The following is a 27,804-nucleotide window of genomic DNA, read 5'->3' as shown; positions in this document are numbered from 1 at the left end:
TGCACTGAGGGCAAGGGATATCAACAAAGGCACATCCCTCCCTGTCAGGTGGGGGAGCACTATCAGGACTATTAGGCGATAAGCTGGAAAGATCACAGAGCGTTTGCGCAACCTCAAAGTGCATGTGCCTAGGTTTCACTTGCTCTGCAGGGGGATGGGGCAAGGATCAATATTTGTCTGGGGGTGGAACAAAGTTTAGTTTTTAGATTTTGAAAAGGCCGTATAAACCCTGCTGGTCAGTGGAAGCCAGCTTCAGTGAAGGACACATTGGCAGACTGACACATGCCAGAGGAGATCGCAGGCGGACGGCAGAGAACATGAAGAGCGTTCTTTGTCTTCTAGTTTTGTTCCTGGTCTCTGAGGTTCGAAGCTTCGACGTAATCCTAGAGGAACTTCCAGAGAATGAGGTAAGAACTGGACAAGATCGTGTTTCTGAATTTTAATACATCAGTGAGACTGTAAAAGACAGGCACGTCGGTGATAAACATGCAAGTCATCAAGAGCAAAGGATCTCTTCTCTCAGGAATCACTCTGTCTTTTACACATAGGCACAAGTGGCCTGTTATAAATGCTAATTTAGAAGACAATCTGGCAACTTTGGAAGAGAATCCAAGAGATTAAATACTGAATCCCTGCTTTCCAAGTCAAAGTCTCAAATGCAGCCCAAGCTTGTAGCAGGAAACATGGACAGCAATCGCACAATTTTTGTGTTCCCTTCTCAAGGTTGCCTTTGTTCCAGTTACAAGTACCGCCACACATGTGCATTCTTCACATGGAACCACCATCACGGTTGGTGATGCAGATCCAGGACAATCCAAACCTACATTGAATTCATTAAAGCAAAAAGGGAGCTCGCCCTATTGCAGGCGAAACAGCACTGCTGACTGGCATGGCTAATCTCTATGCCTTTCATGGCCATGTGGCCAAGTTCCTGTTTTTCTCATTCACAAGAGCCAAGTACATTCACAATAAACATTTTGAAAGAAAGAAAACGGGCAGAAAAGGTTTAACTCTTACTGTAGGTTCTATAAGGAGTCGACTTTGACTACTTAATAGGGTTTTTTCAAAAGAAGTTTACATCTGAAAAGATTAGATGTATATTTGCCATGAGAGGAAGGGCAGCTTTAAGAAAAAACAGATACTGCTAACTCTGATGGGTATTGTCTCGCATGGGTTGCGAACCCTGGAAGCAATGGTGGATCGCAGTTGATCTGCCTTCCTTGAAGCACCAGGAATGATGACTCTGTTTAGGTGTACAGGGTTTTTTATAAAAAGGAAAAAATGGTAAGAGATGACTTCTGCACCCTACTGAGGCAATACATAATTGACAAAGTCTCAAGCTAATGACAGAAAGAGGCTGGTCAAAGGAAGTTATTGGTTGCAAGGATGGACCAAAAAAGCCCACTCTACTATGTTCTTAGCAATAAGTCCGTTTGATATCTTCACTGACAAAACCCAGACCTAGAAAGGTCACTGGGTGCTCATCAATATTCAGTTTTTCCTATGGTTTCATGGTGGAAGACAATGCCACACCTTGACTCTTCATGGGCTTATTCTGTTCGAAAGCTACATAGCATTCCAAACTAAGTTTTGTCTACATGGGGCACTCTCTGGAATAGTAAGAACTCAACAGAACACGCCCTCTTTCCAAAAATAGCTGATTAACCTTGCTGTGAGATTAACATGGAAGCGGGCCCACCCGGAAAACAGGCTTTGTAATTGTACTGAGATTCCCTTCTAGGACTGAGGTGTCTGGCTTCCTTTGACCTGCAAATCACGTGTCACCCATAAGCCCAAAGTTATCAAGTGAATGGCTTAATTTCACTTCCAGTTGTCACTAGTCCAGAAAGTAACTACAGAAATAAAGTAGATTCACTCACAACAGATCTGTGTTGATCCGAGAAGTGTGGTATCACCTGGCATGAAACATAAACTGGAGAGTGTTGTGTTTTCACGGACCGATCAATGACTGTGCTTTTGATTAGGGGCTTTTTATTTTCTGTGCCCGCAGCCGAGCAACGGGGTATCTAGCACGTGCTCTTACACAGTGCTTAATTTGTAAATTCAAACGTGCGGTGCCCAAAGCCCTCCTCTTAAACATGGGACCGCTGCACTTAAATGTGAGGACACGGAATACTGAGGCAGCTAATCCCGAAGCCAGCTAATCCCGAAGCCATCTCGTGCCTCTTTAATCTATTTACAGCCACTCCCTGCCGTTCCAGCTCACTCTTGCAGTTTTCTGCTTTCTCCCATTGTGACGCGTTTTCGTTTTTCTCTTCCTCCTTCTTTCCGAAATGCCTGGGGCAGAAGAATAAGCGCCGGGCCGCAAAAATAAGTGCCGGTGCTGAGCACCGGAAACAACAAACACGAATTAAGCACTGCTCTTGCACAGTTTCATCAGTCTAGTAGGGCACTTGAGTGGTGCTTACTGGGGCCTTTTGTAGGTGAGCAATAGAAGAACCCCTAATGAGGATATGTCCATTTATTGGGAAACAACTGCAATATAATGGAAGTGCAATTGAATGGTCTGGATATTAGAGCCAAGAGTGTCTGGACTGTCAGGGCCTGTGCCACTCACTCATATGCACACGTTACGCCTGATATGCCCAGTCACAGTTTGACAATACGGATGAAGGACCAGAAGCGCAGTAGTGGTGCAGCAGGTCCAGTGACACCGAATGCCAGCGGTTTGAGGGGTCCATTCCTCCACAAATGGCAGCTGTTTTTGTTTTTACTACCAAACCAGGACAAGGGGTGCACTTTCCTTGCTCCTTCCGTGCCCTGGGCACCTTTGGTGCATCACCGTGTAAGACAGGCTCCTTCCCGGAGTACTCACTAACATAGTGTCTTACCTTGGGACTTAGTTAAGGTATGACCTTGCTGTGCGTTAAGGCAGCGCGGAAGGCATTCAGACACCTTCAACCCAAGATATGGGGGGCAGTGGGTGGAGAGACTGCTTTACTCTAAGAAGACGTTCTTAGTCAAATGAATTGTTTCTGCCTACAGCCAGTGCTTTAAATGGGCCGGTACTGTCCCGTACGGAGTACCGGCACCTTTTTATTTTGAGAGGGGGAGTACCGGCACATCTCGAGAAAACCGCAATACTTTTAATTGGAGAGTACCGGCACTTCTCAGAAACAAGCAGGTACTCTGGCACAGAGTACCGGCACTTATATTTTTCCATTTCAAGCACTGCCTACAACCATGCTCTCAAGCGAGCAGAGCTTAAAGAGGCCTTAGCGAAATCACTGAAAATCAATGTCCGATGGAGGATACATGTTTTCAATGAGAGAGCAAGAGTTCGAAAACATTTTCGACATACTCATTTTGAAACAACATTTTCAAAATTTTGATTGTGCTATTTGGTACTTTCACTTGAAAAAGACATTTAGCGCACAAATATCTGAAGAATTAGAGTTTTGGCACGTTTTCTCCTGCCCATCCTGAAATTAAAATATTTTTGCTCTAGAATATTTTACTGAAGGCCTTAGTTATAGAGGCTGCGCATATACTGTTCATCACCTCCCACGTGTACTTATTGTTACATCTTTTCTTCATGCCGTTTCACTTTTGGATTCCAATATTTTCATCTTTTATTCTTTTTTGGAAATTCATTTTGGAACTAATCGCCTAATACGTAAAGCTTTACCAACAGCAATGATTAGTACATCTTCAGTGCATTCTTCGAAGTGAATCTTCTGAACGGATTGATATCTGGTGTTATCATTATACAACGCAAAGAATCTTGTTTCGTGGACTTCAGTAGGATGAATTGCCAAGTGGCCCCACTGGAATTCAAGACTAAGGTTTGCAGGTTACACGCAGCTGTCTAAACCAGATGCATTAACGCATTGATCTATCTTGCCCCCTTCAAGCAGATCTCTTTGCCCTATTACATTATTATCATATAATACAAACGAAGCGCAAGGGGGCAAATACAAAGTGCTGCTTTATTCTTCTAATTGTAATCCTTTCACACTGGGCCTCCTACCTAATGAAACTATCTAAGCTTCTGATACCAGGAGCTCCTGATGTTACTGTCAGTACATCTAACGTGGAAGGGCTCAGCGATTCAGGCACAAAATCTGCATCCGTGCACTGAGAAGTACGTAGTGATGATGAAATCTCAAAGTTTTAGTCTTATGGACTGTACTTTCGTTGTTACAATCACAAAACATATAAGATGCATGCATAAATTGAGTGATTAAAAAACAAGCAATGTCCTTTTCAAATTTCTTCATTTGTTGTCTTCTGTTGCCTGCCTTTCCACTTATACGATACAGCCACAGTCAACACGTGTTTCGCCCAACAGGACTTCCCTAAGGCCAACAGGACTTCCTATCAGGGCAGACGCTCAGTGTTATCCACAGGTGGTTGCTCTAATTAAGGACGTTTTCTAATCTGCTACTTATCGTATAGGAACATTCATTGCTTCTAAGACCATGAGCATCTTTTGATGGTTTGTGCCACAAGGAGAAAAGAAAAGTAGTCAATAATTGAGAACTTCATAACTTACGGACCCGCATAAGTACTGAAGCAAGTCCCAAACTGGAGGACAGATGGAGGTCTTTTTGACTTTTGATTACAAGATTTGTAGGAGCACCATCTTTTTTTTTTAATTGTACAGTTACAGAAACAGTGTTACCATCTCTAACAATGTCCATCGCTCGCACAGTCGGTGTATAAATAATAATTAGGAGTTCACAACTTTTTTTTCACACAGTCAATACACCTGTGATATAAAGACACTTCAATCAAATTCCTTTTACTTCAGTCTTTATTCTTTCATCTCCACTGCCTCCGCAACAGTTCTCCACACAGCTGCTCTTCTAGCTCCTCAACGTTCTACTGTCAACTCCAGCCCAATAACTGTCGGACTCTTCCATTCTAAGGGGAAGGGGAGGTGGAACATACTACTACTATCGGTGTAAATATTAAACTCCTATTAGGATAAACTTATTTATATAGAACAATATATATATAGCTTATTTAATTAAAACTGCGATACAACACATCTTCCCTTCTAACAAAACTAGGAATAGTACAGTCATCTGCTATCATTAATTACAGTTCATTATACTCAAGTAGTAATCTCGTAATCTTTATGCCAAACAGGAGGTTTAATTTGTCGGCTATATGTTCTTTTCTCGTAACCTCCTTCATTGCGATTCTGTGGAACTTCCTGACTTCCTCCCGCTTCCTCAGGATTGCTTCCAGTCTTTTCTACAGCCGGTGGCTGTTTGACGATCCTATCCATGCTCCAACACTGTCCATTCTCCAATACAACTACATTTCTTTTTACTTTGGCAATATTGAATGGGCCCATAAACTTGGTGTCTCTCACATTTGACCTCATTCCCTTCAATGAATTTTTAACATACACTCTGTCCCCTACCACCCACTGTTGTTGTTTCATACCATGTTTCTTATCATACATTCTTCTGTATTTATCTTGGTGCAGAGATAATTTAAGTTTGATATGAGGGGTTGCAGGTTCACTCTTCTCTCCTCCACCTAACCATGAGGGAAAGAATTTTGTGCTTGGTTTTCTGCCTTTTAGCACAGCAAACGGGGAAACTTTAGTGATTAAATTTGGAGTTGTATGGTATGCCCATAACATGTCTCTTATAGCATTTTCCACACTCAAATGATGAACACTAGCTAACTGTATGCATTCCTTGATCATACGATTGGTTCTCTCAATCAGACCATTTGCCCTTGGGCAATACAAAGCTGTAGTGAGGTGATTTATACTGAGAGATGCAAGGAAGTCTTTCATTGCTAAAGAAGTCAACTGAACCCCATTATCAGTAATAAGGGTAGCTGGTATGCCCTCAACAGCAAACACATCCTTGAGGAAATTTATCACCGATTCAGTTGTGATTTGGTTAACTAATTTTGCATTTATCCAATGCGAGTGGTAGTCAACTAATACTAAGGCAAAGCGTTTGACTACTCCTGTCATGTTGATTGGCCCAATGATATCTAATGCCAGTTTGGACCAAGGCTTGTCAGGTATGGACACAGGAGAAATTGGGGTTTTGCGAATCAATTTTGTTTTATCACTGCGTGCACATATGGTGCAATCTTTGACTTCTGTTTCAGTCATGGAGTCCATATTAGGGAACCAGTACCGTTCCCTAATACGTGATTTGGTTAGGCTTCTGCCCAGATGGCCTTCATGAGCCAGCCTAATGATTTTGTGTCTCAAACTTGCAGGAGGTATTATTTTATCATTCCTAAATACACAATTTCCTATTTCATTTATTTCGTATCTCACCTCCCAGTAGCTTTTAATAACTTCATCCAGATCCTTCCTGGATTCAGGCCATCCTTCCTTGGCTCTCAGTTTTAACAAAGTTAGAGATTCATCTTTTTGACATGCTGAATTCCATTCTTCTTCATTGATAGAAGATGTAGAAACTACCATTATAGGATATTCTGGAGTATCAAAGTCTTCTACTACATCCAACGGAACTCTAGACAGAAAATCAGCAGCCAAATTTCTATTGCCAGGGAGGGACTCAACCTTGAAACAGAAGCTTTCAAGGCCCAAGGTCCACCTCGCAATCCTTGGAGTGCTGTTGTAAAATCCCTTAGTGGAGAATACATAAACTAAAGGTTTGTGGTCTGTGTGTATGGTAAATTGTTTACCCCAAAGAAAACATTTAAAATGTTTAACAGCCCAGAAACATGCCAGAGCCTCTCTTTCAATGACTGAGTAATTGGATTCAGCTTTGCTTAGAGCCCTTGATGCAAAAGCCACAATCCTCTCTTTGCCATCAATGACTTGTGATAGAGTAGCCCCCAAACCCAATTTACTGGCATCTGTGGTGAGAATAGTTTTTCTTTCATGATTAAAATTACAAAGATATGGTGCTGTTAAAATGGCCTGTTTAATCTTTTCAAATGCATAATCATGACATTCCCTCCATTTATAAGGTATGTGACTCTTAAGTAACTCTCTGAGATCATATGATGTCTCTGAGAAGTTTTTGACATATTTGGCCATATATTCAGTGAGACCCAGAAATGACTTAAGTTCATCCTTATTTTTGGGCGCCTTTGCTTTTTTAACTGCCTCTACCAGGGAAGTTTTAGTTTTAAAACCATCTCTCGATATTGTATGCCCTAGATAATCTACAGAACTCACACCAATCTGGCATTTTTCCTTCTTTACCGTTAAGCCTGCTGTTTTCAGTATATTCAGAACCCTCCTCAGGTTTGTGTTGTGTTCCTCAACTGTAGCCCCATAAATTAAAATGTCGTCCTGGAAACACAAAGTTTTAGGAGTGTCTCCTAAAATATGCTGCATGATTTTCTGAAACACTGCAGCAGCCGACGCCAGCCCGAACGGCATCCTATTGAACATAAAGGAACCTATAGGGGTGGTAAATGCCGTAAGCCACTTAGAATCTGGGTGAAGTTCTACTTGATGATATGCACTGGAAAGATCCAGCACCGAGAAACATACTGCATCTCCCATGGTACTTAAAATCTCATGGATTATAGGAAGAGGGTGTCTTTCTACCCAAATATTCCTATTCAGGTCTCTTAAATCAATACATACCCTGATGTCTTTTGAATTACTTTTCCTAGCAATCACAATGGGGGATAACCATTCAGAGCTGTCAATAGGTTGAATTATGCCTTGAGATTGCATTCTGTCAAGTTCCTCCTTGAGCGCCTGTTTCAGTAAATGGGGTATCGGTCTGGTTTTGTGTACGGTAGGCTTCGATTGGGGTTTCAACTTGACTTTGTGCTGAAATCCTGCTAGTAAACCCAATTTTCCACTAAAAACTTCTGGGAATTCCTAAAAAATTTGTTCTTTTGAGTTGGGTTTGTCAATGATCAAAACTTGTTCTGGATTGTTTGGATCCAACTTAATCCCCAACTCCTTCTGATGCTGCCAGCCCAAAAGACTTGATCCCTCCTTTACAACATAAACCTTCCCCACAGTGGATCGACCCTTGAATGAAATAAGTGCTCTGAACATTCCTTTAAGAGGAATAGGGTCCTGGTTCTAACCTTTGGGGTTAATATCTGGTTCCGTTAAGCTGGTCACAATTCCATCATCAATTTTGTCAAGGTTCACAGCATTAATAATCGTAAAAGGAGAACATGAGTCAGCAAAGACCTTAACCGGGTTGCCATCAATGAAAATTTCACATTCTGGATACTGAAAAGGAATTACTTCTTTATCATTCACCTGTAATATAATTTTTTTAACTTTTTGATGATTTCCTTCTACATTCTTGCCATCATATAGTCTTTCTGGTCTTGACATATCCCTACACACTCTAGCAAAATGCCCTTTTTTGTTTCATTTCCTACAAATGGCTGTTCTTGCTTGGCAACCAGTTGAATTCGCTAAATGGTTGCTGCTTCCGCAACGAAAACCTTTTAGATTAGGATTTATAATCTTGCTTTTTTGAGGTATTTTATCTACGCCTCTAATTTTGAGAATGTTGTCTTCTTCTATGTTACCTTTGATTTCTGTGACCTGATCTGGAGCAGATGGACATCTAATTTCCTGTAAGCATATAGCAGTATGCTCAATGGATTTAGCAATTTCAATTGCTTCATGTAAGTCAGGTTGCTTTTGTAATAGCTTGTCTTGAATTTTTATATTACTGGTGCAACAAACTAATTGATCTCGAATGAGTGAATCATTAAGCTCCCCAAAATTGCATAAAGTACTTAATCCTCTCAAAGCAGCAATATAGTTGGTTATACTTTCTTGCTTACTTTGATTGCGAGAATTTTTTTTATGATGTTCTAAAACAACATTTATTCTGTCTCCAAATTGTTTTTCTAATTTCGTGTATGTGGTGACATATTCATCCCGCACCTGATCTTCTGGAATATTAGGTTCAGGCAAGGATTCGTAAATTTTCCTACCATGTGTTCCTAAATTGTGTAATAAAATATGCTGTTTTCTAACTGGATTAAATCTGTCACCCCCAATGGCAATTAAATATGATTCAAATATTTTGAACCATTCTTTCCATGGAGAACTAGGTTCTCCAACCTCATTTAAAAACGGAACAGGTTGGGACATACCTGCAGCAGCCATCATGAGTACAGATTCCCAGGTAAATAGGGTAAGTCAAATGCAGTTCACCTTAACACTAACTAAATACACTATAAAATATTATTGAAGTAACAGTTATGCAGTTATCATCAGTACAGATTCACAGATAAATAGGGTAATTCCAAGGTAAATCCCCTTATCAATAATTAAATACACATAGAAATTATTGAAATAACAGTAGAGAACAACCAAAATGTAAAGAGTAGGTTTTGTAGCAAAATTAGAGGAAAGAGCTCAAGCAACACACTTCCCACCATGCACCTCAAAAATGAAGAGAGCTGTGCCTGTCAGCGTTTCATTACAGGCTTCCAGAATGTACCCAGAAAGTGATTGTGAGCGCTTGAAAACGAAGTTCCAGTCAGATTTTCTTTGAATGCACTTCAGATTTCTGGGTTTCAGGTAACCAAGATTTATTTAAAATGTTTTGGTGCACTGCCAGCAACAGAAATGTGAGGATACTCATTCCGCAGTTTACTGCGCCTTCCACATTACCTGTATTCGTTTTCCTTTCTGGTCCGAAATGCCGCTTGTAATGTAATTAATTCCGTCTTAAATGCCAGTTCTAAAATCTTTAAGGCAACAGGAAAACAGCCTTTAATTTAATTATATTGTTGTGCTGCCAGGAACAGAATGCTGCCGATATGAAGACACACGATCATTGCACTTTACCGCACTGCATGTGCTTATTATTTTTATATTTTCTTTCCTCTGTGAAATGCCACTTGAAAAATTACAGCCTGGAATACTTTTCTTGTTTTGTGTCAGCGCTTAGATGAAATACTGGTTAAAAGCTGGATTGAATTTCAATGCTTCCGTTTTCTTTCATAAAAACGTTTTCACTTTGTTATTTCAGTGTTCTCTGTCAGCGCAAAGTGAAATTCCAGTGTCTTTTAGAAAGGTTAAGTGTTCCGATTGAAGATATAAATAGAACAGCAGTTTAAGTCTGTGTGCTGACGTGAGAAATTTGAAAAAATTGATTGAATTGGAGTAAGTAGTGTCCTGGTTCCGAAAGTTAAAGTAAGGCACGGGAAGCGCTAAGTATAGAAATGGCACGCTTATGCTCAGAGTAGAGTATTCTTTAAAGTAAAAACAGTACCTTAAGATAATTAAAGTTGCTGAAGGGTTATCCAAAAGGGGTAGAGATGAGAGTGCCCCCTTCCGCACGTAACTCGTCGCCAGTGATATAAAGACACTTCAATCAAATTCCTTTTACTTCAGTCTTTATTCTTTCATCTCCACTGCCTCCACAACAGTTCTCCACACAGCTGCTCTTCTAGCTCCTCAACGTTCTACTGTCAACTCCAGCCCAATAACTGTCGGACTCTTCCATTCTAAGGGGAAGGGGAGGTGGAACATACTACTACTATCGGTGTAAATATTAAACTCCTATTAGGATAAACTTATTTATATAGAACAATATATATATAGCTTATTTAATTAAAACTGCGATACAACAACCAGCTGCTGGAGGCCATTACAAGCAGGGTCGGACTCGGACAAAGAAATGTGCTTGGGCACCAAAACAAATGTGTCTCCCACTGGCAAAACACATAGCTAAAATAGTGGCTCACATCTGCAAATTATGACAGTATTGAATTTTTAAATATGCACTGCATGGGTATTTGCAAGGTATGAGAGACTGAATGCATTTTCTTTCTCCAATCAATATCTTTGGTAATATTAGGAAAACCAGCAGTAACAACTGGCCCTTCTGACCATAAAACAGGCTCACAAACTCATAAAAACTGGTCCATTCCCTTATGTGCCAGACCGGGCACTGTCTGATTGCCGTATAGGCAAGTCAGACCCTAGTCACAAGTCTTACTATCACACAGATAGTATGTCATATGATGGAGAGCTCTCAAGATTACGGTCACACACATAAGTATTACAAGAGACACAGTCATATGATTAGTACTCCCAGCTGCTATTGGCCCATACCTCTCATAGGCTCCACAGCCAAGATATTGGGATGGATAATCTTAGAAAGGCTCCTAGTCTGAGTGAAGAATAATGGCAACTCCGTTAGGCTCCAGTATGGGTTCAGAGCAGGGTTGGGGACAATGAACAATGCCTCAACTTGTATCTCATAATTAACAAATACACCATAGCAAAGCAAAAGCCTATTTTTCTAACATTTATTGACCTCACCTGTGCTTTTGACAGCACGGGAAGTGTTACACTTGATATCCTTGGTGTGGTCTCCCCTAACTTTTTCCTCTGTTTCACAGGTTGCTGATGTGTGCTGGACTCTGATTTTGCTGTTTTTTGTTACTCTTGGCTCTTTACCACTGCTATCCAGTGCTAAGGTGCAAGAGCTCCTATGTGAAATGTATGTGCATGTGTAATTGGCGTTCCATGATTGGCATATTGATTTACTAGTTAATCCCTAGTACAGTGCACTAGAGGTGTCCAGGGCTTGTAAATCAAATACTAATAGTGGGCCTGCAGCACTGATTGTGCCACCCACATGAGTAGCCCTGTAAACATGTCTCAGACCTGCCACTGCAGTGTGTGTGTGTGCAGTCTTGCACTGCCAATTTGACTTGGCAAGTGTACCCACTTGCCAGGCCTAAACCAACCCCTTTTATACATGTAAGGCACCCGAAGGTAGGCCCTAGGTAGCTCCATGGGCAGGGTGCAGTGTATGTTAAAGGTAGGACATGTACTTATGTGTTTTACATGTCCTGACAGTGAAATACTCCCAAATTCGTTTTTCACTGTTGCAAGGCCTATCACTCTCATAGGTTAAAATAGGGGGTACCTTTAAATGTCATTAAAGCACAGATTCCCTTTGGGAGCAGAGAGAAATATGGAGTTTAGCGTCTCTGAGCTCACAATTTAAAAATACATCTTCTAGTGAAGTTGGTTTTCAGATTGTGTGTTTGAAAATGCCACTTTTCGAAAGTAGCCATTATTTTGCTTAAACCATTCTGTGACTCTGCCTGTTTGTGGATTCCCTGTCTGGGTCAGTTTGACAGTTGGGCTGTTTGCACCTCTCTCTAGACAGTGGCACAAAGGGGGCTGGGGTTTAGCCCGCATATCCTGATGAGCCAACTGTGCTGGAAGGGACGGAAGGAGTGGTCACTCACACCTGAATGGGGTACACCTGCCCTCACACAGTGCAGTCTCCAACCTCCTGGTGTGTGGTTGGGGCCTGATCGGCACAAGAAAGGATCTTATAGACACTTGAGTCTTTGCTTTGAAGTTTACCAACTTCAAAGGCAGAAAGAGGTATAAGTATTGGACCCAAACCCCCAGACTTTAGATTATTCCAAGGATTCAAGAGGAACCTCAGCCTGGAGAAGAACTGAAGAACTGAGGAGAAGTGCTCCCCTGGCCTGTGACTGTGCTGTGTTGGGCTATACTGCAGTTGCTGCTTCTGCCTGTGCAAGGGGACAGAGACTGGACTTCTTTGCATTCCTGCTTGAGTAGTGACTCCAAGGGGTTGGAGTAGAGCTTGCCTCCTGTTTTGAAGCCTCAGGGACAGCAAAGGCTTCACCAATCAGACCTGAGTCTACTTGCTGTTGGCTCTAGCTTGCCAGAGGGTGCCATTACAGGTCCTGAACACCTGGAAGTAAATTACTAGACAAAAACCAGTCTAACGACGCCGGAGAACACTGTGCGACTTTGCAATGGACGTCACTGCCCGGAACCGCAGCCTCACTTGCCCGAGGCCGTGGACCTTGCTAAGTGCGACGAATCCGATGACCCTCTGAGTTGACGCCAGTACACCAGAACCACGACGCCGCCTGCCCCGTGGCCATGGACCTCTTAAAAGACCGATGATCCTGTAGGCCTTGGGCCTCTGCAGCTGCTGATCCCGCTCATCTGACACCGCTTCACTTTCACCGCTATGCAGTGAGGACCTGACACCGCTGCGCGATGCCGATGTCCTTCTGCCCTGTGGCACCGGAACCGATGTCGCATCAGATCTAGCGAAGCCGTTCTCCCAGACTCCGTGCACCGCCCTGTTTGCTATTTGTTTACTAAGGTACTGTACCTGGAGGGTCGAACGACTCAGTAAACGGCGCCATTGGCGTCGTATTGTAGGAAACGACTCCGTCATGACGACGCATAATACCAACTGGCAGTTTTTGTGCCTCAAAGCACTGTTTTCATGCTTTTAAGTGCTAAATTCGTATTTTTAACTGTATATTGTGGCTTTTTAACGTATTTGGTCCTGTTTATTTAGATACAATTTTTACTATTTTTCTAAACCTGTGTTGTGTCATTTTGTAGTGGTTCACTGTACTACTGTGTATGTTTGTACAAATACTTAACACATTGTCTCTGAGTTAAGCCTGCTTGCTCGTGCCAAGCTACCAAGGTGGTGAGCGGGGGTTAACTGAGTGTGATTCTCCTTTACCCTGACTAGAGTGAGGGTCCTTGCTTGGACAGGGGGTAACCTGATTGCCAACAAAAGACCCCATTTCTAACATTGGTGATCAGCAGTGAGGATTTGAACTTGTATTTGTACTGGACATACAGTGATTAAGTGTACACAACTATTTTCAGTGCAGACCATTACGTGACCACGTACAGTTTTTATTTTTGCTCTACTTTGGACTTTTTCCCTACTTCCATATTTATGGTGATCCTTGATTGACCTTTAAACCTCATTGAGAATTCGTTTTTCTGCCTTTGGAACCTTGTACTTTTGTTGATTCTGCATCTCAATCTGGAGATGCAGCAGCAGGAGCGGCTTTTGAATTAGGGAAACTGGAGAGCTATACAGTCGCTCAGTTGAAGGAGTTCTGCAAAAGTCTTGCCTGCGTCTTTAAGGGTTCCACAAAGAAGGAGGAGCTGCAGAAGGCACTGAGGGCCTGGGTGATTGCCAAGGAAACTAAGGGGCATACAGAGGAAGAGGAGGAGGATGAGGATGAGGAAGAGCAATCCATACACCATGGTTTAGTGGGTGGGCTTGTTATGTCCAGGGAGAGGGTCTCCAGGGCAGGTAGCAGTGTGTCATCCAAGGGTCTGACTCCTGAAGAGTTACAGGACAGATAGGCAGAGAGGGCTCACCAGCTGGAGTTGGGAAAGGTTAGAATGGAAGAAAGGAGGATGGCCGTAGAGAAGTTACTACTGGCTCATGAGCTTAGCTTGAAGGGAGCTGGATCGTAGGAGCCAGTCCAGTAGGGATGGTGGCAGCAACATCACAGTGCAGCCCAAAAGGAGGGTGCACAGTCCTAAGGACTTTGTAAAGGATTACAAAAGGGAGGATGACATATTCTTGTGGTTTAAGGGGTATGAGTATGCTCTCCATATGAATCTGGTTCCTGAAGCTCATAGAGGGGACGGTTCTGTGGATGCACTTTGAGGTAGAGGGGAGGGATACTCTGACATCCTTAGGGGATCCTCAAACTCACTTACTCTACCACGAAGGACACCCTACTCACCAGGTATGGTCTCACCCCTGATCAGTATAAGGACAACTTTAGGTCCTATAAGAAGAAGGAATCCCAAACATGGTTGGAATGTGTTGATTTTTTTTGCGGGTCACTGGATGGTTGAGTGAAGGGCAGTAAGGTGACAACGTATGAGGGGCTTTACAATTTAATTGCTTGGGAACACTTGTACAGTTTATGTTGGAGCTGCACCAGCACCTGATTGACAGCAAGCTGACTGACCCCAGGTTGCTTGCTCAGGAAGAAGACCATTAAGAGAGAACCAGGGACCAGAAGAGGTATTGGGCTGACCACGCCAAGGGTGGCAGGATCCCTCTCAGAAGAAGGAGTGGTAAGGGTAAACAGGGGGAGTTTTCTTAAGGGCCCCACCCTAGTTCCCAGGGTAAGGATTCTGAGCCCCCCAGTGAAAAGAAACAATGGTTCTCCAAAGGGAAACCTGCTGAGGGGGGTTCCCGCAAGTGCTTTGCATGAGACCAGGCGGGTCCTGTGAGGGGGGACCCCAAATGCCCCAAGAGTACACTGGCACCCACTGGTGCTCTGTCCCAGGGTTTGGCTAGTGTAGCACTTGGGGAGGAGTTAGTTCTAGGTAAGTGGGAGCCAGCTGAGACGACCCTTGTCTCACTAGGGGACAGTGGGATGGTCCAGCAAACCCTTGTGCCTGACAACACTAAGAAGTACAGGCAGTGGGTGTCCATTAATGGACAGAGGGTGGAGGCTCTGAGAGACACAGGAGCCAGTGTGACTACAGTGAGGAGTCACCTGGTGTCTAAAGAGCAGATAGATCCCCGTGTACTTCACCAAGTAGTTGCAGTGGACAACTCACACCTGTGCATAGTGGCACTGGTCCCCTTTGAATGGGGGGGTCTCAGGTTCCTTGAAGGAAGCTAGGAGTCCAACCATGTCTATGGATTGTTTGCTTGGCAATGACCTGGAGGATTCCCCTTGGAAGGAGGTGGAACACAGGTCACACTTGGAGATGTTGGGTCTGCCTAGATGGGTATGCGTATCCACGAGGTCAATTGCAGCCCGTCAGGGTGGTCAGAAACCCCTGGAGCCTGAAACAGTGGCCCAGGGGATCGCCAAAAAAGAGGAAGGGCAATGTGCAGGGGAAACTGGCCCCAGAAGTTCCCACAGTCCGGGAGGAGGTGGAGCCTGAAGATGATGCCGGCAGCCTACAGGGGAACAGGTGGCTGAACTGGGGGAGGTCCCTGAGCTGTCACATTGGCAGCAGGAAGGGGGACCCACCAGGGAGGCATTCTGTGAGGCACAGAGGACATGCCCTACTCTACTGGGTTTGCGGCAGCTGGCTGCAGACCAGGCAGCTGGCAAGGAGCCAGGATCTCACCTGATTTATTGGGAGGACGGCCTCCTGTAAAGTGAGCCTAAGGTTGCTGAGCCAGGGTCAGCCCGTGTGCTGGTGGTACCCCAGTGATTCAGAGCCTTCCTACTGGGCCTGGCTCATGATGTGCCTTTGGCTGGACAACTGGGGCAGGACAAAGACCTTTGAACGGCTGGTCATCCACTTTTACTGGAGCCTAATGTGCAGGCACTCCGATGCTCATTGTAGGTCTTGACCAACTTGTCAGGCAAGTGGAAAGAGTGGGAGGAAATGCAAGGATCCCCTTCAACCTTTTCCAGTGGTTAGTACCCCCTTTAAAAGGGTCGGTATTGACATTGTGGGGACTCTTGATCCCAAGACAGCCATGGGCAACAGGTTCATCCTGGTCTTGGTGGACCATGCCATGGTGTACCCAGAAGCCATTCCTCTGAGATCAATTACTTCCCCTCTGGTGGGTCGTGCGTTGATGGGGGCTTTTACCCGCATGGAGTTCCCAAAGGAAGTGGTATCTAACAGGGATACCAACTTCATATCTAGGTTAATGAAGTCTCTGTGGAAGGAGTGTGGGGTAACATATATGTTCACCAGTCCTTACCACCCCCAAAGCAATGGTCTGGTTTAGAGATTCAACTGCACCTTAAAAGGCATGGTCATGGGCCTGCCAGAACCCTTGAGGCAGAAGTGAAATGTCCTTTTGCCATGCCTCCTGTTCGCCTACAGGGAGGTGCCTAAAAAAGGGCTTGGATTTAGTCCTTTTGAGTTACTATATGGCCACCCTGTTGGGGGACCTTTGAGTCTGGTGAAGGAGAGCTTAGTTAAAGCCCTTAATAAACCTCCCCAGGCTGTATATAGTTACCTGCTGGCTTTCAGAAACCATACTTCCCGCTTCAGAGCTCTCGCACAAGAGAACCTAGAAGTATGCCAGGAAGACGTGAAATGGTGGTATGACCAGAATACCACCTTGGTCGAGTTTCAGCCTTGGCAAAAAGTGTTGGTTACGGCACCAGTACAGCCTAGGGAACCCAAGGACAAGTGGACTGGCCCATTTGAGGTGGGGGAGTGCAAGAGCAAAGTCACTTACCTGGTGGACTTGCGGACTCCCAGGAACCCCTTAAGGGTCCCGCATGTGAACCTTCTCAAGCCACACTTTGAGTGGACTGAATTGTCCATGCTCCAAGCAACAGATGACGGGGCAGAGGAAGAAAGCGAACCTCTTCCTGACCTCATGTCTGCTCGAGAGAAGCATGGGTCTGTGGAGGGAGTGAACCTATTCCTTTCCCTGACCTCAGAATAACGGAAGGATTGTCACCAGGTATTGGATCACTTTACCTCCCTGTCTCCTTGATACCAGGGGTCACACACTTGTGTACACATGATGTGGACACTGGGGACAGTCCACCCATTAAACAGAAGGTTTACAGGATGACTTATAAGGCCAGGGCTAGCATCAAAGATGAGGTGTTTCAGATGTTTTCCATAGGGGGTCTTTAGATTTTCTAGCAGTCATTGGGCCAGCCCTGTGGCCTTGGTCCAACAGACTGCTGCTCCTGGTGGCACCCTAGAGTTCTGGTTCTGTGTGGACTACACGGGTCAAAATGTGGTTACTAAAACTGACACGCACCCCCATCCCCAGAGCTGATGAGCTCATCGATATGTTGGGAGCTGCCAAATACCTCAGCATGTTTGGTTTGACGTCTGGGTATTGGCAAAATGCCCTAACTGAGGGGGCCAAGGAGAGGTCGGCATTTTCTACCCCAGATGGACACTTTCAGTTTAAAGTGATGCCATTTGGGATGAGAAATGCCCCTGCCACATTCCAGAGGTTGGTCAACCAGGTGTTGGCTGGGCTAGATGACTTCAGCGCCGCTTACTTGGATGACATTGCAGTGTTCAGCTCCACTTGGGAGGAACAATTGCAGCAACTCTACAGAGTGATGGAGGCCCTGCATAAGGTAGGCCTCATTATTAAGGCTAGTAATTGCCAAATAAAGCAGTGTTCAGTGGTGTATTTGGGACACCAGGTAGGAAGTGGCCAGGTGGCACCCCTACAGCCTAAAAGTGACACCATTCTGGCTTGGGAGCCTCCCAAAACCCAGACTGAGGTGAAGGCCTTTTTAGGCCTCAATGGCTATTAACGGAAGCTTGTCAAGGTATATGGCACCATTGTTGCTCCCTTGACTGAATTGACTTCCAAGAAGCAACCAAAGAAGGTGATCTGGACAGAGGCTTGCCAGACCGCTTTTGATGCCCTGAAGGCTGCCATGTGCACAGCACCTGCCTAGAAGGCACCTGACTACTCCAATGTGTTTGTTGTGCAAACAGACGCCTCAGAGCACAGTATATCAGCAGTACTCTAACAGCTTAATGAAGAGGGCGTAGATCAACCTGTAGCCTTCATTGGCAGAAGGTTACTTCCCAGTGAATGTAGGTGGAGTGCAATAGAGCATGAAGCTGTTGCTCTGGTCTGGGCGCTGAAGAAGCTAAGACCCTACTTGTTTGGGACTCACTTTCGGGTTCAGAGCGACCACTGTCCCCTCAGATAGGTAATGCAGATGAGGGGTGAAAATCTAAAACTGATGAGGTGGTCCATTTCCCTACAGAGGACAGACTTTATGGTGGAACACCACCCTGGTACAGCACACACGAATGCTGATGGTCTGTCCAGATTCTTCCGCCTTAGTGATGAGAACTCCCATGAGGTTGCGAAGTTGCTCCCCACTTTCAGCTTGGGGGGACACGTGTTAGACTTGGCATCCTTGGCGTGGTCTCCCCTAACATTTTGCCTCTGTTTCCCAGGTTGTTGATGTGTGCTGGACTCTTTTTTTTGTTTTTGTTACTTCGAGCATTTTACCACTTCTATCTAGTGCTAAAGTGCAAGTGCTCCTATGTAATAGGTATGTGTAATTAACTTTCCATGATTGGCATATTTGATTTACTAGTAAGTCCCTAATACAGTGCACTAGAGGTGCCCATGGCCTATAAATCAAATGCTACTAGTGGGCCTGCAGCACTGTTGTGCCACCCACAGGAGTAGCCCTGTAAACATGTCTCAGACCTGCCACTGAAGTCTTGCACTGCCAATTCGACTTGGCAAGTATACCCACCTGCTAGGCCTAAACCTTCCCTTTTTATACAGGTAAGGCGCCCCTAAGGTAGGCCCTAGGTAGCACCACAGGCAGGGTGCAGTGTATGTTAAAGGTGGGACATGTACTTATGTGTTTTACATGTCCTGACAATGAAATACTGCCAAATATGTTTTTCGCTGTTGCAAGGCCTATCTCTCTCATAGGTTAATATGGGGGCTCCCTTGAAATGTTATTAAAGCGCAGATTCCCTTTGGGAGCAGATAGAAATATGGCATCTAGGGGTTCTGAGCTTAAAATTTAAAAATACATCTTTTAGTGAAGTTGGTTTTTAGGTTGTGTGTGTGAAAATGCCATTTTTTAGAGAGTAGGCATTTTCTTGCTTAAACCATTCTGTGACTCTGCCTGTTTGTGGATTCCCTGTCTGGGTCGGTTTGACAGTTGTGCTGTTTGCACCTCTATCTAGACAGTGACACAAAGGGGATGGGGTGTAGCCCACATATCCTGATGGGCCATCTGTGCTGGAAGACAGAGCAGGAGTGGTCACTCACACCTGAATTGGCTGTGCCTGCCCTCACACAATGCAATCTCCAACCTCCTGATGTGTGGTTGGGGCCTGACCTGGACAAGAAAGGATCTTACAGACACTGGGGACCTTACTTTGAAGTTTGCCAACTTCAAAGGCACAAAGGGGTATAAGTGCTGGACCCACAATCCCAGACTTTAGATTACCTCATGGATTCAGGAGGAACCTCTGCCTGGAAAAGAGCCGAGGAGAAGTGTTGCCCTGGCCTGTGACTGTGATGTGTTGGGCTATCCTGCAGTTGCTGCTTCTGCCTGTGCAAGGGGACAGAGACTGGACTTTGTTGCATTCCTGCTTGGAAAGTGACTCCAAGGGCTTGGAGTAGAGCTTGCCTCCTGTTTTGAAGCCTCAGGGACAGCAAGGTCTTCACCAATCAGACCTGAGTCTACTTGCTGTGGACTCTAGCTTGTCAGAGAGTGCCATTCCAGTTCCCGGACCCCTGGAAGTGAATTCCTGGAGAAAAAACAGTCTAATGACGCTGGACGACACTGTGAGACTTCGCGCAGGACGCCACTGCCCGGAACCCCGATGTCGCTTGCCCCGAGGCCGTGGACCTCGCTGAGTGCGATGAATCAGACAACCTTGTGAGCTGACGCTGCTACCCCAGAACCACGATGCCACCTGCTCCGAGGTCGTGGACCTCATAGATGTCTGACAACCCTATAGGCCTCTCTGCAGCTGCTGATCCCGCCGGACTTCGCTGACACCGGAGTGTCGTAAGTCCAATGTCTGTGATGATTCGACGCCTTTGCAGCACCTGTGGCCCTGTGACATCATCGCGACCCCGTGAGGTTGCTCAGCACCATTGTGACTCTGCAGGACTTCACATCTGCCGGAACCAAGGGACCGACTTCGCATCTGACGCCGCTTCCCCTTCACCTCCCTGTAGTGAGGACCTGATGCCACTGCTCAACCCCTCTGTCCTTCTGCCCCGTGGCACAGGAACCAATGCCACATCAGACCCAGCGAAGTTGCTCTCCCTGACTCCGTGCACCATCCTGTCTGCTACTTGTTTATAAGGCACTTTACCTGGGGGTCTAACGAATCTGTAAATGGTTCCATTGACGTCGTATTGTAGGAAACGACTCCTTCACACCGCTGCATAATACCAACTTGAAGTATTTGTGGCTCAAGGCACTGTTTTCATGCTTTTAAGTGCAGAAGTCGTATTTTTAAGTGTATATTGTGGATTTGTATTGTATTTGGTCTTGTTTATTTAGATAAATTATTTACTATTTTTTTAAACCCGTGTTGTGTCATTTTGTAGTGGTTCACTGAATTACTGTGTGTTTTTGTACAAATACTTAACACATTGTCTCTGAGTTAAGCCTGCCTGCTTAAGGGGAGTGAGTGGGGGTTAACTGAGTGTGATTCTCTTTTACCCTGACTAGAGTAAGGGTCCTTGCTTGGACAGAGGGTAACCTAACTGCCAACAAAAGACCTCATTTCTAACAGGAAGGTACAAACTGTGGGTCAAGTTCTAGAGCCTAGGGATAGATAAGGGCCATAGTAGAGTTATTGATTGCCCTGCATTATGACCTCTCTGCCACCATCAGGTTTGGATCTGGCGGTTAATGCACTGCTTTTTTTTTGCCATAGGCCGAGGGGTGTGGCATGGTTGCGTTCTCACCCAACAACCCTTACTTTTGTATGTTAGGGGATTAGAAGAGGCACAGCTGGTCAAGGAAGTAGACATTCCCATAATAAAAAACATCCGTATCCCACCCCTCACTTATGCTGATGAAGCAGTGCTACTTGCTAGAACCCTTAAAGCTCTGAAGCTGCTAATAGAAGGCTGTATAGAATTTATGGCCTCCCTGAAGCTGGCTGTGAACCCCACCAAGACCTTCGTAATGGCCCGTGGACCAAGCAATGTCAAAATGCAGACCCCGGAGACAGATGGAAACCCAGTATTGTGATTTAACAAACTTTCCTAACTTGGGGTTACTTTTGATTCACATATAGAAGGCTTCTAGGCCTCCCATCAAGTAGCCCAAGTTTCATTCTACACAAAGAACTTGGTTTGAAGTATGTGGTGGATAACATTAATTTGGCCCCTTTGCTACTGTGGTGCTCAGTTTGGAGCAATCTTCAAGCCCTACTTAATAGGGATATCATCGAGGATTGCTTATCATTTAGCATGGATGTTCAAATGATATGGATGGCCTATGTTAAGTGGGTGTGTTCCTTACTGGGTAGACAGAACTGCTTCCACAAACCAAAAGTGCTGTGTAAGGATGATAGATCCCAGTTCAATCGATTGTTCCTCAAAATGAGGCACCAAGAAAGGGAAGCAGAGGAATTAACCAAGAACTGAGAATAAATATTATATATTAATCCAAACCACCCTTAGGCTCGAACCTTACCTGGAACTCGTGACCCCCACTTGGGATAGGGTCTCCTTAACCAGGTTTATGCTTGGATATATTATACGGCAGCTTTGTTTTCCCCTCCGGCAATATGAATCCTCTTCCATCCTAGCTTGCCCATTCAACGAAAACTCCCCTCAGAGCTTGTAGCATTTTATGCTTTTCTGTAGATTTTATTCTTATTTACAAGGGGCTATGTCATCCCAGCTTTGAGGGGCACAGGGATAACCAGATGTGCACCCGCGCTTCAGCATCTACAGTCACCGAGCTCACCACTGAATTGCTTCCGTGTCACTTCATTTTTTAAAAGCGCTTTCCGTGTCAGGAGTCATATGATTGTTTTTATTTCAGTCTGTACAAAGGTCAGGATTTTAACACACTGTTTTAATGGTTTCAAAAACAGTGTTTTTTTATGTATTTGCTCTAATGATGATATTTAATGCTCGAATAAAGCTAATTGATTGATTGATTAGCATGTCTAAAGTTTGAGAGTCCAGTGGTACAGCTGTATGAGTACACTACTTGGCGGGAGCCGGAGAACTGTCAGTGTTGCTCACTTATAGAATTGGTCCACATATGTTCAGGGGTCTCGGTTTGCAGCCCCACTGCGAGTATCCGTTTATCAGCAGGCTGTACATTTCCTACACAACGGTCACACTCTCAGCAACGAGGCATCATTGTTACACTGTCAGCACATCTACTCATGGAGAGTTTTCAGTGTTTCACTGTTAAACAATCACCATATCCCCTGAGGGAGCGCTCTCAGTGTTGCCTAGCAACACAGTAAGGGCTATATTTATACTTTTTGGCGCAAAACTGCGCCAACGCAGTTGTGGGTCAAAAATTTTACTGACGCCTAACGCCATTCCAACGCGCCATGCGGGCGCCTTATTTATGGAATGACGTTAGCCGGCGCTGCGGACTGGTACGCGTAAAAAAAAATTACTCACACCAGGCAGCACCGGCGTATGGGAAAATAGGGGTTGTGCGTCAAAAAATGGTGCAAGTCAGGTCTGAGGCAAAAATCAGGCCTCACACCGGACTTGCGCCATTTTTCTTTACGCACAATCCCCATTGACATGACTCCTGTCATAGCAAAGACAGGAGTCATGCCCCCTTGCCCAATGGCCAGGGGACGGTCATTGGGCATAGTGGCATGTAGGGGGGCCCAAATCAGGCCCCCCTATGCCATTTATAAAAATTAAAAAAATACTTACCAGAACTTACCTTTCCTTCCCTGGGATGGGTCCCTCGATCCTTGGGTGTCCTCCTGGGATGGGCAAGGGTGGCAGGGGGTGTCCCTGGGGGCAGGGGAGGGCACCTCTGGTCTCCTTCCGAGCCCACTGGTCCCTTAACGCCTGCCCTGACACAGGCTTTAAAAAACGGCGCAGCAGGCTGTGCGCCGTTTTTTAAGGCCCACCCCCTCCTGTGCGTCAAAATGACGCCGGAGTATAAATAAGGCGCACAGGCCTTAAAGTAATTTTTTGGAAGGGAATGCCTACCTTGCATATAATTAACGCAAGGCAGGTTTCCCCTTCCAAAAAATGACGCACATGGTGGGATTTTGACAACCGCGGGGTCGGGCGTCAGATTATAAATATGGGGCAGGGTTTGTGCCGAATGTGCGTCAAACTTTTTGACGCACATTCGGTGCAAGCAAAGTATAAATATGCCCCTAAGTATCTCTCCTGCCACAGAGCTCTCAGTTCTTTACAGCCACAGAACCATTATATCTATTGCTGGTGGTCTCTCAGTGTTACACTGTCAGATAGTAAATCTACTGCTGGAGAGTTCTCGGGGATGCACAGACTCACAGTCAATGTATCTACTATTGGAGAGATTTTAGGATTGCACAATTACACAGCCATTAAATATACTGCTGCAGGAGAGTTCTTTGTTTTACACAGTTAGTATATAAACTGTTGGAGAGAACTCAGGGTTAAACAGTCAGTGTAGTTCCTGCTAGAGACCTCAGTTGCAGTGCATGCATTGCTGGAGAGCTCCTCGAGTTACATTCACTCAATCAGCATATCTGCTGCTGATGGTCTCTATGTGTTGCATCTGATTATATAACACAGTCGGTATGAACAATGTTGCAGAGCACAATGTTGGAATTGAGCTACATGTTTATGTAATGTAACCCAAGTTTGGAGTACAATCCAGACTTTGTGCAAACAGATGTTGGAGTCTAAGTCTTCTTTACGTTGTACTGTAAATTTACACACCCACGATATTCCAGGTGCAAATTTCACGGCGCCATATTTAATGAACTTTGCACACGGAAAGCAGGTCAAATGGTGGGCAAATATGCTAGATTTAAATTCAGGAAAACCCACTCTGTTTATAATCTCCGGGTTTATGCAGCATAGTGCAATCATCAAAGCCGAACAGCTGCCTATTTTCAAGCTGATTGTAGAATAACAGATAAAACTGTTGCTATTATAACTAATTCCATGTATATAGCACCTCCTGCCCTTAAGGGTCTCTACAAATATTCCTTCTCTCTTCCTCTAAACTCGGTACTGCTTTAAAGAGCAATGGTTATAAATATTTCCTTACCAAGCACTGACTGTAAACTGTGAGAAAAAGAAAGATTACAAGAAATGGAACTGATAAGCAAAACAATATTTTAATTCAATCTTAAACTGGTATTTGCTGTTTTTCTCACTGAGCTGGTTTTCACACTGTTTGTTTGGTAATCAGTTATTACTGTAGAGTAGTGATGCCATGTTCTTACTGCCGGCTAGAATTGGTGTGATTTCTTAATTATATTTTCCTGCTCTCTTTAGGAATTTCTACTCGAAGGCATCGAGTTCAGCGAATTCCACGGAAATGGAAGACATAAGGTATAGTAAATAGCACATTTTTAACTCTGAAGTCATGATTGGCTGTTGCACATATAGGGCATTGCCTTCTTCAAATTCTCAAACTAACAAGAGAGTCCTTCAACTTGTAACCGTGTTTCCTGTTTTTTGGTAAACGTCCCGTCGTTAATACAGTGAATACATCACCATGCACGAGTGTTTTAGGACGCAAAATTAAACCACACCAAAAACTAGAAAGAACACACATGCTCGGAATAGCTTGAGCTGTAGGGTAATTGGGTGACTCCAGGTTCTCTTTCAGTAACATAATGGGCCTCATTACAACCCTGGCGATTGTATCACCAACAGGCTGGCGGTACAATTTGCCGTATTATGACCGCAGCGATAGCGCCGCGGTCGCACCGCCAGGACCGGCGGTTTCCTGCCATCGTTGTCCCGGCGGGTATAATCCACCAGGGCAGCGCTGCAAGCAGCGCTGCCCTGGGGATTATGACTCCCCTTCCCGCCAGCCTGTCCATTGCGGTAGAGACCACCATGGAAAGTCTGGCGGGAAGGGGAGTCACGGGGCCCCCAGGCACAGCCCCATTAGGAGCCGACTCCAATGTTACGGCTGACATCCCCTTCTGGGCTGGCGGGCGGAAACCCTGTTTCCGCCCGCCGGCCCAGCGGGGATGTTGTAATGCGGCCGGCGGGATTGGGGCCGCATAGGCGGCCGCTCGGCTGTCCAACCTTGGCGGACGGCCTCCGCTGCCCGCCAAGGTTGTAATGAGGGTCAATGTGTCTCTGAGAGGTAGCATTGGGCACGTCTTTTGAACTACCTGGACTAAAGAACCAAATAACAATGGATGATGGAAGGAAAACCCAGAGTAGTTCCTGAATCTTATTTTACTAGTGACAGAACTAGAAAGTAAGAACTTCTTTGGGTTAAAGTGAAAGAACACTACGTTCTTCTCTTGAGCCTCATGTAAGGCTATGACTCCCTAAGTCATGTCCAAGGACAGTTGTGCCTAATTTGGGCAGTGAACCATTAGAATTTCTGCCCCATAAAACATGTAATTCTTTTATGCCATACACCATTATCTGCTTTAATAATTTAAATATTCATAGTGCCCTAAACGCAGATTCACATGGGTGATATTCAGGGGCGAACGGTGTTCCTGGGTAAAATGGCATTGTCCTGCCACCCTCCGGGGAGAGGCAAGAACAAGGAATTAAGCAGAGCCACTGAAAATAAACCACAGCTCTGAGACAGTTTGCTGAATCTCCTCAGTGAACTCTAGTGAAATTTGCAGATGTCCTACTGTGCAAGTGCCAGCTGGGGGAGCCTTGGACCTGCAGACACAAGGCACAGCAGTGACATCATCAGAGAGGAAGTGCTGATTTCGAATGCAAGTGATCCGGTTGCTTTTGGGGCGCATAAACAGTGACCCTGGTAGGAGTTACAAAACTCCAATCACTTTAGTGGATGGGGGTGGGGCAGGCCAATGAGGACAAGGAGGGAGTGGGTGGCAACAATTTGTTGGTCATCACAGAGGGGCAGGCTTGAAGAAGTGGTGCAAGGGGGCTACTGTTCTGGAAGTAACAGGTATTTAGTACTGCTTTTGGTTTCACTTTGTATAAAACGTTATAGAGCTAAGCACAATAGAGGGCTCCTCACCTCCACTATAGAGGCCCAAGACAGGGAAGGAACCAGCTGCAGGCAATTGCACTGGTAGACTAAAAGGTAAGTGTGCATCTTCATGCCCCCCATGCTTTAGCAGCCACAGTGGGGTGGGGTTCTTGACGGGCCTCTTCCCTCTCCAACTCAGCACACAAAGGCTCATAATTAACTTGGGAGGGTAAGTGAGTGAAAGGAAGGATGTGTAGATCAATGGATGAAATGGTGGATGGATAGATGCATGGATGAATGAGTGAAAGGATGGACGTAAGAATGGAAGAGTGAATGGCAGGGAGAGTATATGAGTGAATGAGAGGATGGATGGATGGGCTGATGGCTGATTAGACAAAGAATGGATGGATGGATGGTAGAATAAGTGAAAGGATGGGTGGGATGAATGAGGGGAATGGTAAATTGATGGATGAGTGGATTGATGAATGGAAGGAGTGAAAGTATTGATAGGTGAGCAAAAATATGGATGAGTGAAAGGATGTATGTATGGATGCATGAGTAAACAATGGATGGATGAATGAAAGGCAGGGTAAATGTATGTCTGGATGAAAGGATGGATGGGTAGATGCGTGGAGGGGTAAATGGATGGATGAGTGGATGGAAGGAGTGAAAGTAAGTATGGATGAATGAAAAGATGGATGAGCAAAAGGATATATGTAAAGATGGATGATTAAAACAATGGATGGATGAGTGAAAGGGAGGGTAGATGGATGTCTGGATGAAAGGATGAATAGATGGATGAGTGGAATTGTAAATGGATGGATGAGTGGATGGATGGAGTGAAAGTATGGATGGATGAGAGAAAGGATGGCTGAGTGAAAGGATGTATGTAAAGATGGATAAGTAAAATAATGGGTGGCTGAGTAAAAGGCAGGGTAGATGGATGTTTGGACGAAAGGATGGATGGATGAGCAAAAGGGTGAATTGATGGATGAATAGATGGATAGATGGATGGGAGAGTGAAAGGATAAATGGGAGGATGTATGAATGGATGGATGGAAGGAAGGATGGGACGAAGGGTGGATAGATGGGTGTTAGGATGGATGGCTGAGTGAAATTGTGGATAGATAGATGAGCCAAAGGGTGGATGATGGAGTGAAAAAATGGGTAGATGGAGCAAAAGGATGGATGGATGAGTGAAAGGATGAATGGATGATTGAATGAATGGATGAAAGGGGGAATGGATAATTGAAAGGACGGATTGGTTTGATGGAGTCCCTGGACCAGTGGCAGGTCTCCTTTATGGGCTCCACAGCTACACTACACCCTCCTTATTTTGTGGTCCACTTTTATTGTATCAAGAATAAGTGAATAAGTATTTACTCTTGATGCAATAAAAATAAAACACTGACCTGCTTCGGATCCAGCAACAAAAGCAGCTAGTGACATTGTTTGATTGCTGACACAGGTGCATGAAGGTGCCTGCTCCCTTCC

The 27,804-nt window shown here is 44.9% G+C and overlaps 1 protein-coding gene across 1 annotated transcript in view; it reads left to right on the top strand.

Annotated features, from left to right (window-relative positions):
- Positions 1-244: 244 nt before the first annotated feature.
- The window catches only part of ITIH2 (inter-alpha-trypsin inhibitor heavy chain 2), a 286,914-nt gene continuing 259,354 nt past the window's right edge, over positions 245-27,804 (top strand). The window contains exons 1-2 of the mRNA XM_069229266.1: positions 245-407; positions 24,666-24,722. Coding sequence (XP_069085367.1) covers positions 318-407; positions 24,666-24,722 — 147 coding nt within the window. The 5' untranslated portion in view covers positions 245-317. The remainder of the gene's footprint in view (positions 408-24,665; positions 24,723-27,804) is intronic.

This window comes from Pleurodeles waltl, chromosome 4_1, assembly GCF_031143425.1.
Source record: "Pleurodeles waltl isolate 20211129_DDA chromosome 4_1, aPleWal1.hap1.20221129, whole genome shotgun sequence".
NCBI classification, from domain to species: domain Eukaryota; kingdom Metazoa; phylum Chordata; class Amphibia; order Caudata; family Salamandridae; genus Pleurodeles; species Pleurodeles waltl.
Note: the sequence above shows the minus strand (reverse complement) of the source record. Positions and strands in the feature narration are given on the sequence as shown.